The sequence below is a fragment of the Delphinus delphis genome, chromosome 8 (genome assembly GCF_949987515.2).
Source record: "Delphinus delphis chromosome 8, mDelDel1.2, whole genome shotgun sequence".
NCBI classification, from domain to species: Eukaryota; Metazoa; Chordata; class Mammalia; order Artiodactyla; family Delphinidae; genus Delphinus; species Delphinus delphis.
The window spans coordinates 67593752-67607273 of record NC_082690.1 but is presented as its reverse complement, the minus strand read 5'-3'; the positions used below and the strand labels follow the sequence as shown (position 1 = coordinate 67607273).

The following is a 13522-nucleotide window of genomic DNA, read 5'->3' as shown; positions in this document are numbered from 1 at the left end:
TTGGTCTCTCACAGGCAATGGCAACCTTGATCATGGGTCTGGACTGCATGCAATTCCAATGCAGATAGTAGGACATTATGGGAATTAGCTGGAGAACCAACGATGCAGGAAGTATAGGCTCAGGTACTGTACAGAGGATGCAGCCACCCCCTGCCCCCAAGTGCGCTGCATCATCTAGAGACTCACAACGTGGAGGAGATGAGGGGTACATGGCCTCAGTAACCTAGCTTAGCACATGTTCACTGGTCACCATCTTATTATCCATTATTTCAAGCCAAATGTCCCCAGTTCTATGAGAGTTTATATTCTCCAATACCATGGCAAATAAGGAAAGATGGGATAGCCTCTGAAGCGCGAGTGAAAAAAAAGCCTTCCAGGAGCTGCTTTTCAGAAACACTGGCAAATGTTTGCCAAGGGCAGGCAGTGAGGCCATTGTCAGGGCTTCCAGGAAGACATACAAGAGCCTGAGTGTCGTGCGGTCCTAACCCTGACTCCCAGACTGAGCAAACGTGTAGCAGATTAAATAGTTTTCTACTGTCCTGTCCACCTCAATAAAACAGGGCACTCTTTAAAGCAGTTGCCTTAGTGACGTTTGTGTGTCTTGGAATGCCACCCAGGGCGAACAAATCAGATCTGAAGATGTGAAAACATGAAAATCGATAACAAGAAATGAAAAGTTCATTTCACTGATAAAACATCATTTATCTTAATCATTGGGGCTTTTTAGAATTTCCTAAGTGCCCTTTGAAATGCCAGCATCAAGGCCAGTGCCTGTGTGTTTGCAGAAGGCCTAGGGGAGTCGAGGCAAGAATACCGATTGCTCGGGCAGGGAGCCTGCTAAGGAGAATCTGTATCCTTCTGGGGCAGGTACCCACTGGACTGGTTTCCACCCAAGGAGCTCCCAAGCAGGGGTTTCCTGGGATATTTTTGGTATTTCAAAACTCCCAGTGAAAATAAAATAATATACTACCTTCCTATGAAAGATATTTCACAAGACCCTAACTGTGAAGCATAAGTGACCGTTTTGATAGGCTTTATGTAATATAGCAATAGTAGTTCACACTGATGAATCTGAATTGGGAAAATGAAATTATTATTCCACCTTCAGGAACCCTATACCTTGCCCTGCCCCCAGGCTAGATGACAGCATTCCCACTGCCTGCATTGAATCCATACAGGGATAAAATAGCACAGGTCCTCTGGTGAGAAGGTTGGAGGCCCTGGTACCCAGAGATCAGCTTTCTGGCTGGTAGTCCTCTCCTTTCCTTTGCTTTACATATGCAGCCTCGTCCAGTCTTCTGGTTCCCTCAGCTCTTTTCAAAGGACCCAAATGTAGAGAGGATGGAGATGGCCTAAGAGTTGCTGTCCCAGCAGGAGGTGGAGTATTAGGGGCGCCCAGCAGGCCTTGCATTTGGATAGCACAGCCAGGCTTCCTGCACATGCTTGAGACCAGATTAGCTGTGGGGCAGGGAAGAAGCTGGAGCTCCTCTCCTGGTCTCCTTTGCCCTCCAGCCATGACCACAGTATGGAGATGGGAAGGGCAGTCTCAGGCCTCCATATTGCTGACATAGCTTTCTCCAGAGTTTTCCCACATAGTGGCCAGAAGGCTTTTTAACACACGTTGTGTCCCATTTCTCCTATGATAAAATCTGTAATCCTCTGATCTGACACCTCTTCTCCCCGCTCACTCTTTGTAGTCTAGCCATCCTGGCTTTCTACCAGCTCCTCCAGGGAACCTAGTTTTCTCCTAGCTGGGACCCTTCCCTTAATAGCTCTTTACTCGAGCGGCTCAATGATTCAGGCGTCACTTTAAAACATCACTTTGCCAGAGACCTCTCTTGACCTCAAAATCTGAATGAGATCTCCTTCAGAGTTTTTTGTACTTCTTCACAGAGGTCATTCCGATGCTACTCTCTCACTTCGTCCCAGCTTCCCCTCCGGCATCTTTATTCCTGCCCTGACACTAGGTTCATCGGTACCGTTTGTTTTAGCTTCCATATAGGTGCGTTAGCATACGGTATTTGTTTTCCTCTTTGACTAACTTCACTCTGTATGGCAGACTCTAGGTCCATCCACCTCATTACAAATAACTCAATTTCGTTCCCTTCTATGGCCGAGTAATATTCCATTGTATATATGTGCCACATCTTCTTTATCCAGTCATCTGTCGATGGACATTTAGGTTGCTTCCATGTCCTGGCTATTGTAAATAGTGCTGCAATGAACATTGTGTACATGTATCTTTTTTTATTCATATATCTTTTTTTTTTTTTCTGTATGTAGGCCTCTCAATGTTGTGGCCTGTCACTTTGCGGAGCACAGGCTCTGGTCGCGCAGTCTCAGCGGCCATGTCTCACGGGCCCAGCCGCTCCACGGCATGTGGGATCTTCCCAGACCGGGGCACGAACCCGTGTCCCATGCATCGGCAGGCAGACTCTCAATCACTGTGCCACCAGGGAAGCCCCATATATCTTTTTGAATTATGGTTTTCTCTGGGTATACGCCCAGTAGTGGGATTGCTGGGTAGTATTGTAGTTCTATTTTTAGTTTTTTAAGGAATCTCCATACTGTTCTCCATAGTGGCTGTATCAATTCACATTCCCACCAACAGTGCAGGAGGGTTCCCTTTTCTTCACACCCTCTCCAGCATTTATTGTTTCTAGATTTTTTGATGATGGCCATTCTGACTGGTGTGAGGTGACACCTCGTGGTTTTGGTTTGCATTTCTCTAATGATTAGTGATGTTGAACATCTTTTCATGTGTTTGTTGGCAATCTGTATGTCTACTTTGGAGAAGTATATATTTAGGTCTTCCGCCCATTTTTTGATTGGGTTGTTTGTTTCTTTGCATTGAGCTGCATGACCTGCTTGTATGTTTTGGAGATTAATCCTTTGTCAGTTGCTTCATTTGCAAATATTTTCTCCCATTCTGAGGGTTGTCTTTTCATCTTGTTTATGGTTTCCTTTGCTGTGCAAAAGTTTTTAAGTTTCATTAGGTCCCATTTGTTTATTTTTGATTTTATTTCCATTACTCTAGGAGGTGGGTCAAAAAGAATCTTGCTGTGATTTATGTTAGAGTGTTCTGCCTATGTTTTCCTCTAAGAGTTTTATAGTGTCTGGCCTTAACATTTAGGACTTCAATCCATTTTGAGTTTATTTTTGTGTATAGTATTAGGAAGTGTTCTAATTTCATTCTTTTACATGGAGCTGTCCAGTTTTCCCAGCATCACTTATTGAAGAGGCTGTCTTTTCTCCATTGTATATTCTTGCCTCCTTTGTCAAAGATAGGATGACCATATGTGCATGGGTTTATCTCTGGGCTTCTGATCCTATTCCATTGATCTATATTTCTGTTTTTGTGCTGGTACCACATTGTCTTGATTAGTGTAGCTTTGTAGTATAGTCTGAAGTCAGGGAGCCTGATTCCTCCAGCTCCGTTTTTCTTTCTCAAGATTGCTTTGGCTATTCGGGGTCTTTTGTGTTTCCATACAAATTGTAAACTTTTTTGTTCTAGTCCTGTAAAAACTGCCATTGGTAATTTGATAGGGATCACACTGAATCTGTAGATTGCTTTGGGTAGTATAGTCATTTTCACAATGTTGATTCTTCCAATCCAAGAACACGGTATATCTTTCCATCTGTTTGTATTGTCTTTGGTTTCTTTCATCAGTGTCTTATAGTTTTCTGCACACAGGTCTTTTGTCTCCTTAGGTAGGTTCATTCCTAGGTATTTTATTCTTTTTGTTGCAATAGTAAATGGGAGTGTTTCCTTAATTTCTCTTTCTATCGTTGTTATTGTATAGGAATGCAGGAGATTTCTGTGCATTAATTTTGTATCCTGTTACTTTACCAAATTCATTAATTAGCTTTAGTAGTTTCCTGGTGGCATCTTTAGGATTTTCTGTGTATAGTATCATGTCATCTGCAAACATCAGATTATTTTTGATCAGCCCCTACTTAGGCAGGGCAAAACCACTTGACCTACTGACTCCATCTAGTCTCATTTTCCAGTGGAAAAATAAATTAGTGATAATATAGGGGGAGTGGATTATGTATACATTTGCTCTAGCACTGGAGTATGGATGATTCATATTTGAACCACAATGTATACATGTCTGAGAGTCAAGTTATTGGAAAATTACAGCCCCAGAATACTGTTGATGCAAATAAGCTTCAGTATACTCTGTAGGGTTAACCAAGCAACCCACAACAAAATAAACTGATAATGATAAAGCTAACTGTAATTCATAATTAAAAAGTACCAAAAGCAGCAATTGCAAATAGCAACCAACTCAAGACAACACCAATGATATCCTGATAAAAAGTCCTTCTCTCACATTTTGGAAGTGTCAGTTCTGTGCCTGCACATGTGAAATTGGACCTTCTCATAGAGTGGACAGGCACTGTACAGGCATCAGGCTTATAGCAGGATACTGTGGGGACTCAGTAACCTTTAGCACTTTCTTAGTCCATTACAAATTAGTAGCCCTAGTAATATGTACAAATGAAAGCTTAATCAAACTGTACATCATTCACCATAATAATCCAAAGGAGGCCTTTAAAAAAATAAATTCAGTTTAGGGCACAGAAGAATGTTTCTGGTAATGCCCTCCCTACCCCCCCCCCCCCACCCCACCCCAGTAGGTACCAGTCTTGATTTTTGAAATCACTGCCTAGGCAACATTACCTCCTTCTGGTAGGGCTTTCGTTTTCTAGCTCATGCAGACCAGAGGTGTGCATTTGTATTTATAAAGTACTCATATTCTCATTTTAAACTGTAAGAAGTTTTAATACTCAGTGCAGAATAATCTCCAAGATAGAACATTAAGTGAAAAAAGCAATGTGCACGATACTATGTATAATATGCTATTTATGTTTAAAGAATGATTTTATATGTATGTTGACAAATAATTATATGCTTTATATTGTTGGGGTATCTCTGGAAGTGAATATAAGAAACAGAACAAAATAGTTGCTTCTGGGGACAGGTACTGGCTGCTGGGGGAGGGGAGGGAGAGGAAGTAGGTTTTTCACTAGATACCCATTCACACTTTTTAAATTTTGTACCATTTATACATCAACTATTAAAAAATCAATGAATTTAAATTTAGAAAAGAGGAAAAGGGGGAAAAAAGGACCCAGTGAGCCTACAGAGACTTGATTCTTGCCTCAGCTTTTCTTTTTTCTTTTAAAAGAGATGAGGGTTAAGTCTGGCTTGTTTCCTGATGCCTTTTACCCCCCTTCAAAAACATAGTCATGTATTAGGCAGAAGATTCCAGAATCTAAACAAAACCTCTAAATGAGACGGCAGCATCATAAAACCAGGCCCAAGCCCTGGGATTCTGGACTGTGGCGAAGACCTCAGTCTCGAAACACAATTTTCTGATAAACTAGACCTGCTATTAAAAAAGTTTCCGAGTGTTCTGATGTGTCTTCATACAGTATATTTGTAAAATATAAAAAAAGAATGCTCTTCATAAGGCCACTTGTCCACTGTCCACTTGCAGCTTGAATATAAGAACACAAAAAAAGGAGACAAAATTCATACAGCAAAGCACGTTTAAATGAATGCATTATTTATTTCATCCCGCTTTAGTATTGCTCAAGGAGACAAAGCAATTATTTATGTTGATTTGCTATCAGGAATTTAAAAGAGAGCAAACAAATATCACAGTATTTAGTGTTTCCTAATGACAAATGAAATATTTCACTAATTATGTAAAAAGAATTGTATACTTTTGCACAAATTGACCCAGAGAGTACATTTTCTTTCTATCCTTAATGCTCATTATGCTAATACTTCTTTCTTAGAGCAAAATCTCCCCAGAAATAGGTAATATATTGAAATTGTATGGGTTCTGAGTGACTGCAGCTAGACCATAGAGTAAGAAGTGATGAAAAGCTGGAAGGAATGTTTTGGACATGATGGGAGGCCTCCCTCTGGGTGGTGTAGACAGAGATCACAGTGAATTCCTCAAACTAGGGATGGGCTTTGGGCAATTGGGCCTAAAGTAGTGACAAAGCAGGCATAGACTTCTGGCGGTGGGGATACAGACTGGTGTCCACTGAGCATACTTAGGAAAATTCTATAATGAAGATATAATATCAGTACAAGTTATTAATTATCCTAAGGGCTTGGTCAACTTATGAGTACAAGTGTTAAGTACCCCAAGCTGGAACCTTCGGTCTAAGGGGGTCCCATGCATACTAAGTGTGCAAGTATTTGCCCCACGCTTCTTGTCCTCCTAGTCGCCCCCACTTCAGCCCCTTTCCTATCCTATTCCTATTCCTGTCCCAGGCCCCGCAGGCTGGGACAACTAGAGCCCTGTATTCCAAACTTGGGTTCACGTAGAGGGGATCCATGTAACTGCAAGTCTGCGGGTAACCCACGCAAGGAAACCACTCAGCTTGGGTCTAAATAACTTACATTTTTCCTCACCTGAATTAGCCAGTAATTGCATGTGGGCAGACTTAGCCAGAAATGGTCTAAATGATCAATTAGAGGGCAAAAAGGAGTTCCTTTCTTTAAGCTCAAGGGTCCCTGTTGAAGAGCCCTATTTCCCAAGCCCTGCTCGCATGGGCCCGCGCCCAGCTCTCTGTGGTGCCTGGGTATATTGCACATTTGCCTAATGATAGTGAATTGAGGACTTATTTTGTAGGAAAATATAGGGCACTTCCATTACATGCAATCAAGCGAGAAGGCTGCAAAATGTGCCACTCCATTAATTTTAAACAGAATCTACCCCAAATGTCACCCTGAAACCAGAGTAAGGGGTTATTACAAATCTGAAGGAATTAAGAGTAATTTTCATTTGCAAAGGATTTGAGGGACATGACTCCTGCCACGCACACACTATTAATTGGGTGAAATTTGATTTGCCAATTTCAGTGTGAATCACTGAGCCCTGACCTAGCCTGCCTGGTGGTGAGATCAGGGGGCTCCTGTCTTCTTGGAGCCACAGGTGCACACGTAGACACACACACACACACACACACACACACACACACAAGGATAGAATGTGCAGAGACTGTAATGCAACGGGCTGGTTATTAACACATATGTTCTTCAAAGAAGAAAAACCAATGGCAGCTACTGGCAAGTCATGTAACCTCTCTGAGCCTCAGTTTCCGTATCTGTAAAAGGGGCTGATAACATCTGCTTCAATGGGAGTCATGAGTATTTGTGAGTCTGAGTAGCTCAGAGCACTTAGTGTGGTGCCCAGCCCATAGGTTACACCCATTCAATGGTAACTATTACCTTTATTTTCATCTTCTGAGGGTGGGTGGGTGGGTGGGCTCTTGTGCCTAAGTTGGTTCCAGATCGCACTGAGGGAAATCTGGACCTGGCACCAGGATGGCAACAACCTTCACAAGCCATCGCAGGGTCAGCTTCAGAGCCTGGGAGGTGTGGGTCAGCCCCCTGAGTTACTGATCATTTCCTTCCTAATCTCAGTTTCCACTATCTCTGGGAATAGAGCAGGCGGACTTGGGAGAGAGCACAGAGCAAGAGACAGGAATAAGCAGGTTAAGGCGGTTCAGGGGACGGTCCAGTCTGCCCCTCACTCCACATTCCGGTACTTGGTGAAGAGGTTGTACAACACTCGCAGTGTGGATTTCAGGTCACAGTTGACGATGTCTGCATAGAAAACAAAAAAACACACATTGCTTCAGTGGTGCCACATGGCCCCAAACTGGCATTGGGTGTCCTCTTCATTCTGCCACCCACCACGTGCCCAGCATGGTCCTGGGGAGGGTGTCTCCCCTCTCCCATAGGACACCATTCTGTGCTCCTGAAGAGCTAGCTCCCTGTCCTGCTGGGAGAGAAGAGCATCCCCATGAGACAACCAGGGGCAGGTGGGTGTTGAAGGATGGGCAGTGTGTGCAGCAAGAATTCAGAGCAGGGGGCAGCGAGGGGCAGAGGTGCTGGGGCATGGGCGTCTCATCTCTCACTGAAAGAAAGCAGGCACCAGAGCATGTAGTCTTCGCCCTGGAAACAGAATCCCAGGCGAGAGGACCCTGACCCGACTCTGCCCTGGGTCTCACCTGTCTCTCGGGGCCCCTCTCCCTCTGCCTTCACCCTGCCCCACAGAGCCAGCCATGAGGGGTGGCAAGGAGGGGAGGGCCTGCAGCTACGCTGGGGGACGAGGTGGTGAGTTAGGAGAACTAAGCTGCCTCTCCCTTAAGACGGGAGGGAGGGCCCCTAAAGGGCAGAGAAGCCCACCCGGCAGGGAGTACTCAATAGATTGTGTCATCCGAAAGATTAAGGACAGAGCAAGGCGGCCAGGTTTGAGGCTGGGAGCTGGATTATATTTTCAGGAGAGTTCCACCGTGGGTCCTGAGCTTTTATACAACCATTTCCTCCCGCCCTCACTTCCCCTGACCCCTCCCTCTCTTCCTTCTCTTTACTGGTCACCTCCTCTGGCTGCCCCTCTAACCCTCTGTGGACTCCTCTGCCTTCTCCTGCCCCCCAAGGCCCCACCCTGCACTTGCCCCTCTGCACTCACACCCCTGTGGGAGCGCCTTCCCTGAGGAACTGGCATAGTGAAAACATAAAGAAAGGAACTCTGCCTACTACTTAGGGATGCAGACTGAGGTAACAGAAGGAAAAGGAAAAGTTTAAAAAAAAAAAAAAAGAAGGAAAAAGGCAAAAACCTGATGACTATACAAGTCAGGAGAGTTGAGGTTGAAGATTGTGTCCAAAAAGGGCAAGCGGAGGGAAGTCTGGGGAGCTGGGATTGCTGTATCCCTTGAGCTGGGTGCTGGTTATATGGTGGCTCGTTGGATAATATTTCACTAAAGTTATTTGAAAAAAACCCTAACTGTGCAGAAGGTCTGATGAAGTAAATGATGTAAGAGAAAATAATAGAAAATAATAAATGCTCTGGGTTTCAAAGGTGGGAGGCTGAGTCACTGGGAGGGAAGGGATTGGGGGACAATGTCAGGGCTCCAGCAGCGGCATGGTCAAGAGGAACAGGGATCGTCCAGGACCAGCAGAGCGGGAGGCCGGTGGCTCTGGCAGGCTGGGCTGTGGTTCCAGGTCTTAGCCTTGGGACTCTTGCAGTTGTAGCTGCCACAGTCAGGTGTGCCCAGGCCCTAGGCCCTGCAAAGATCAACACCTACTGGGCCACAAGCCAAGGGCCCAGGGCTGGGGAATCTCCTTAGGGCTCCCCAAACCCCTGGGCCCCATCCTGCCTGCCCCCTCCCAGGCCTTAGTCCCGGTTGTAGACCAATCCTACTCCACCCCTGCTGGGTTCAGACTCTGCTTCAAGCTCTCTTGCGATAGACCAGGGGCTCAGGGACCACCCGTGAGGCCTGGAGCTCAGCTTCCTTTCTGCTCCCATGCTGGTTTGTGCACGTACGTGAGCCTCCAGCTTGGACCCTGCCCAGTGGCTGAGCCCTGCTACCTTGCCTTGCTAATGCTGAATCACCTTCTGTCAGGTAGGGTCCTATGTCCTCTGGGCTGATTCCTGTCCTCCGCTGACTGCTTGGCGATGAGTGTTCCTTAAATTCCACCCAAGTCAAAGATTAGGAAGTTACCCTAAGAAGGAACTGCTAGAAAGGCAGACAGGGACAAAGGTGAGCTCACTAAGGGAGTGAGCGTGAAGGGGAAAGTAGGCTGACATTGGGGCCACTGCAGCAGGCTCCTAACTGGGCTCCTCAAAGCCTCTTGCCCTCTCCAGTCCCTTCTACCCACTGCAGCTAGACTATTTGGCTTCTGGGTATGGTTGTGCAGGATGCACACTGCACAACTCCAGGGCACATCTTCATATTTCCAAGGTATCATTACCACAGACTACAATACAACTCTGGCCCCAGGGATTGTGCAGGTCACAACTTGTATGCCCACACAGCTATTTCACATAAGATAAAGTCCAGAATCCTAATCCATGGTTTTACAAGGCAAAAGCTGACTCCGGCCCACCCTTCCAGTCTCACTTCATGCCACGTTCCCCCTCATTCACTCTGCACTGGTCACAGGGGCTTCCTTTCACAACGTCCCAATAGGCTGTGCTCCTCCATCATCTCGGCCTCTGCACATGCTGTTGCAACATCTAGATTGTTCTTCCCAAGTAGCTGCCTCCTGATCCTCTTGCAGACCTCAGCTCAAAGCACTGCCTCCTGAGTGAAGCCTTGACACCTGGCCTTGGTGAGGGCATCCTGTCTTATGTTCTCAAAACCCCCACACTCTTCCTTCATAGCACTCACTCCAGTTCTCAAGCAGTGGTTTGTGTGCTTATCTAATGAAATCTGCCTCTGCTCGGGAGTGTGACCAACGTGACTGCAGAGAGTTGATCTTGTTTTGCTCCAGTGCCTGGCCCAGTACCTGGCATGCACAGACCTCAAAAGATATTAATAAATAAATGCATGAATGATTTCCCAATGTCCTGGAAGCCAAGAAAGAAAATTCCAGAAAGAGGGGATGACCAATAGAGCCACATGCTCCCAAGAGGGTGAAGAGGGTAAGGGCTGGAAAGAGTTCCCAGGGGACATGGTCCTGCTGGTGGCTTGGGAGAGAGCAAGGCCATGTGCAGGTGGTGGCAAGGTGTGAACAGCAGAATGGGCAGATGAGAGGTGGAGGCAATGGGCATGGGTGCAAAGGATGAACTTGGGAGACTGAGGAAGGAGAGCTATGGATGGAGGCGGGAGGATTTATTGTTCCCTTTTTTTTTTTTTTTTTTGCGCTACGCGGGCCTCTCACTGTTGTAGCCTCTCCCGCTGCGGAGCACAGGCTCCGGACGCGCAGGCTCAGCGGCCATGGCTCATGCACCCAGCCGCTCCGCGGCATGTGGGATCTTCCCGGACTGGGGCACGAACCCGTGTCCCCTGCATTGGCAGGCGGACTCTCAACCACTGCGCCACCAGGGAAGCGCTGTTGTTCCCTTTAAAGACAGGGGAGTTCTAAGATTGCTAGAGAAAGAAAATGTCCAATATGGGAGAATGTTTCAAAATGACCATTTAATTTACTCCAATTTATTTCTTTTTCCTTTTATTGCTGATTTACAGTATAGTTGATTTACAGTGTTATATTAGTTTCAGGTATACAACACAGTGATTCAATATTTCTGTAGATTTTACTCCATTTAAAGTTATTATAAAACAATGGCTATAGTTTCCTATGCTGTACAGTATATCCTTGCTTATTTATTTTAGGCATAGTAGTTTGTTAATCCCCTACCACTGTCTTCCCCCTCCCTCATTCCCTTTCCTCCCTGGTAATCACTAGTTTGTTCTCATATCTGTGAGTCTCTGTTTTGTTATATTAATTTGTTTTATTTTTTAGATTCCACATATAAGTGAAATCATATAGTATTTGTCTTTCTCTGGCTTATTTCACTAAGCACAGTATTCTCTAGGTCCATCCACATTGCTGCAAATGGCACTATTTCATTCTTTTTTATGGCTGAGTAGTATTCCATATTATATATATACCACATCTTCTTGATCCATTCATCTGTTGATGAGCACTTGGGTTGCTTCCATGTCTTGGCTATTGTAAATAGTGCTGCTGTGAACATCAGGGTGCATGTATCTTTTTGAATTAGTTTTCATCTTTTCAAGATATATACCCAGCAGTGGAATTGCTGGATCATATGGTAGTTCTATTTTTAGTTTTGGAGGAAGCTCCATACTGTTTCCATAGTGGTTGCAACAGTTTACATTCCCACCAACAGTGTAGAAGGGTTCTCTTTTATCCACACCCTCTCCAGCATTTATTATTTGCAGACTTTTTGATGGTAGCCATTCTGACAGGTGTGATGTGATATCTCATTATTGTTTTGATTTGCATTTCTCTGATGATTAGCCATGTTGAGCATCTTTTCATGTGCCTGTTGGTCATCTGTACATGTTCTTCAGAAAAATGTCTATTCAGGTTTTCTGCCCTTTTTTTTTAAATGAAAGCTTCTTTATTTATTTATTTTTGGCTGTGTTGGGTCTTTGTTTCTGTGCAAGGGCTTTCTCTAGCTGTGGTGAGCGGGGGCCACTCTTCATCACGGTGCACGGGCCTCTCACTGTCACGGCCTCTCCCATTGCAGAGCACAAGCTCCAGATGCACATCTGCCCATTTTTTAATCAGGTTGTTTGACTTTTTGATATTGAGTTGTATAAGCTATTTATATATTTTGGAAACTAACCACTTACTGGTAATATCATTTGCAAATATTTTCTTCTATTCAGTAGGTTGTCTTTTCATTTTGTCAATATTTCTTTTGCTGTGCAAGTTTTTAAGTTTAATTAGGTCCCATTTATTTATTTTTGCTTTTATTTCTTTTGTGTTAGGAGAGAGATCCCCCAAAATATTGCTACAACTTATGTCAAAGAGTGTTCTGCCTATGTTGTCCTCTAGGAGTTTTATGGTTTCAGGTCTTAAATTTAGGTCTTCAGTTCATTTTGAGTTTATTTTTGCATATGATATGAACAAGCGTTCTAATTTTATTCTTTTACATGTAGCTGTCCAGTTTTCCTTGTACCACTTATTGAAGAGACTTTTTTCCCATCATATATTCTTGCCTCCTTTGTTTTAGATTAATTGACCATAAGTGTGTGGGTTTATTTCTGGGCTCACTATTCTATTCCATTGATCTATGTGTCTGTTTTTGTGCAAGCACCATGCTGTTTTGATTACTGTAGCTTTGTAGTATAGTCTAAAGTCAGGGCGAGTGATTCCTCCAGCTTTGTTCTTTTTTCTTGAGATTGCTTTTGCAATTTGGGGTGTTTTGTGGTTACATATACGTTTTAGGATTATTTGTTCTAGTTTTGTGAAAAACGTCATGGGTATTTTGGTAGGGATTGTGTTAAATCTGTAGATTGCTTTGGGTAGTATGGACATTTTAACAATATTAATTCTTCCAATCCATGAACATGGGATATCTTTCCATTTCTCTGTATTGTCTTCAATTTCCTTCGTAAGTGTTTTATGGTTTTCAGATTATAGGACTTGCACCTCCTTAGTTAAGTTTATTCCTAGGTATTCTTATATCCTGCAACTTTACTGAATTCACTTATTAGTTCTAATCATTTTTTGGTGGAGACTTTAGAGTTTTCAATACATAGTATGATGTCATCTACAAATAGTGACAGTTTTACTTCTTCCCATCTGGTTGGATGCCTTTTATTTCTATTTCTTTTCCAATTGTTACGGCTAGGACTTCCAAACTATGTTAACCAGAAGTGATGAGAATGGGCATCCTTGTCATGTTCCTGGTTCTAGAGAAAAAGCTTTTAACTTTTCATTGTTGAGTATGGTGTTAGCTGTGAGTCTGTCATAAATTGCCTTTATTATATTGAGATATGTTCCTTCTATAACAACTTGATGAGAATTTTTGTCATGAATGGATGTTGAATTTTGTCAAATGCCTTTTCTGTGTCTATTGAGATAATCGTGTGATTTTTATCCTTCTTTTTGTTAATGTGATGTATCATATTGATTTGGGGATATTGAACCATCCTTGCATTCCTGGAATAAATCACACTTGATTTTGGGATTTTTATATTGTTGAATTTGGTTTGGTAATATTTTGTT

At 43.8% G+C, this 13522-nt stretch overlaps 1 protein-coding gene across 1 annotated transcript in view; it reads right to left on the bottom strand.

Annotated features, from left to right (window-relative positions):
- Positions 1 to 5555: 5555 nt before the first annotated feature.
- Positions 5556 to 13522, bottom strand: part of PARVA (parvin alpha) — a 179387-nt gene continuing 171420 nt past the window's right edge. The window contains exon 14 of the mRNA XM_060018506.1: positions 5556 to 7636. Within this exon, the coding sequence (XP_059874489.1) occupies positions 7560 to 7636 (77 nt within the window). The 3' untranslated portion in view covers positions 5556 to 7559. The remainder of the gene's footprint in view (positions 7637 to 13522) is intronic.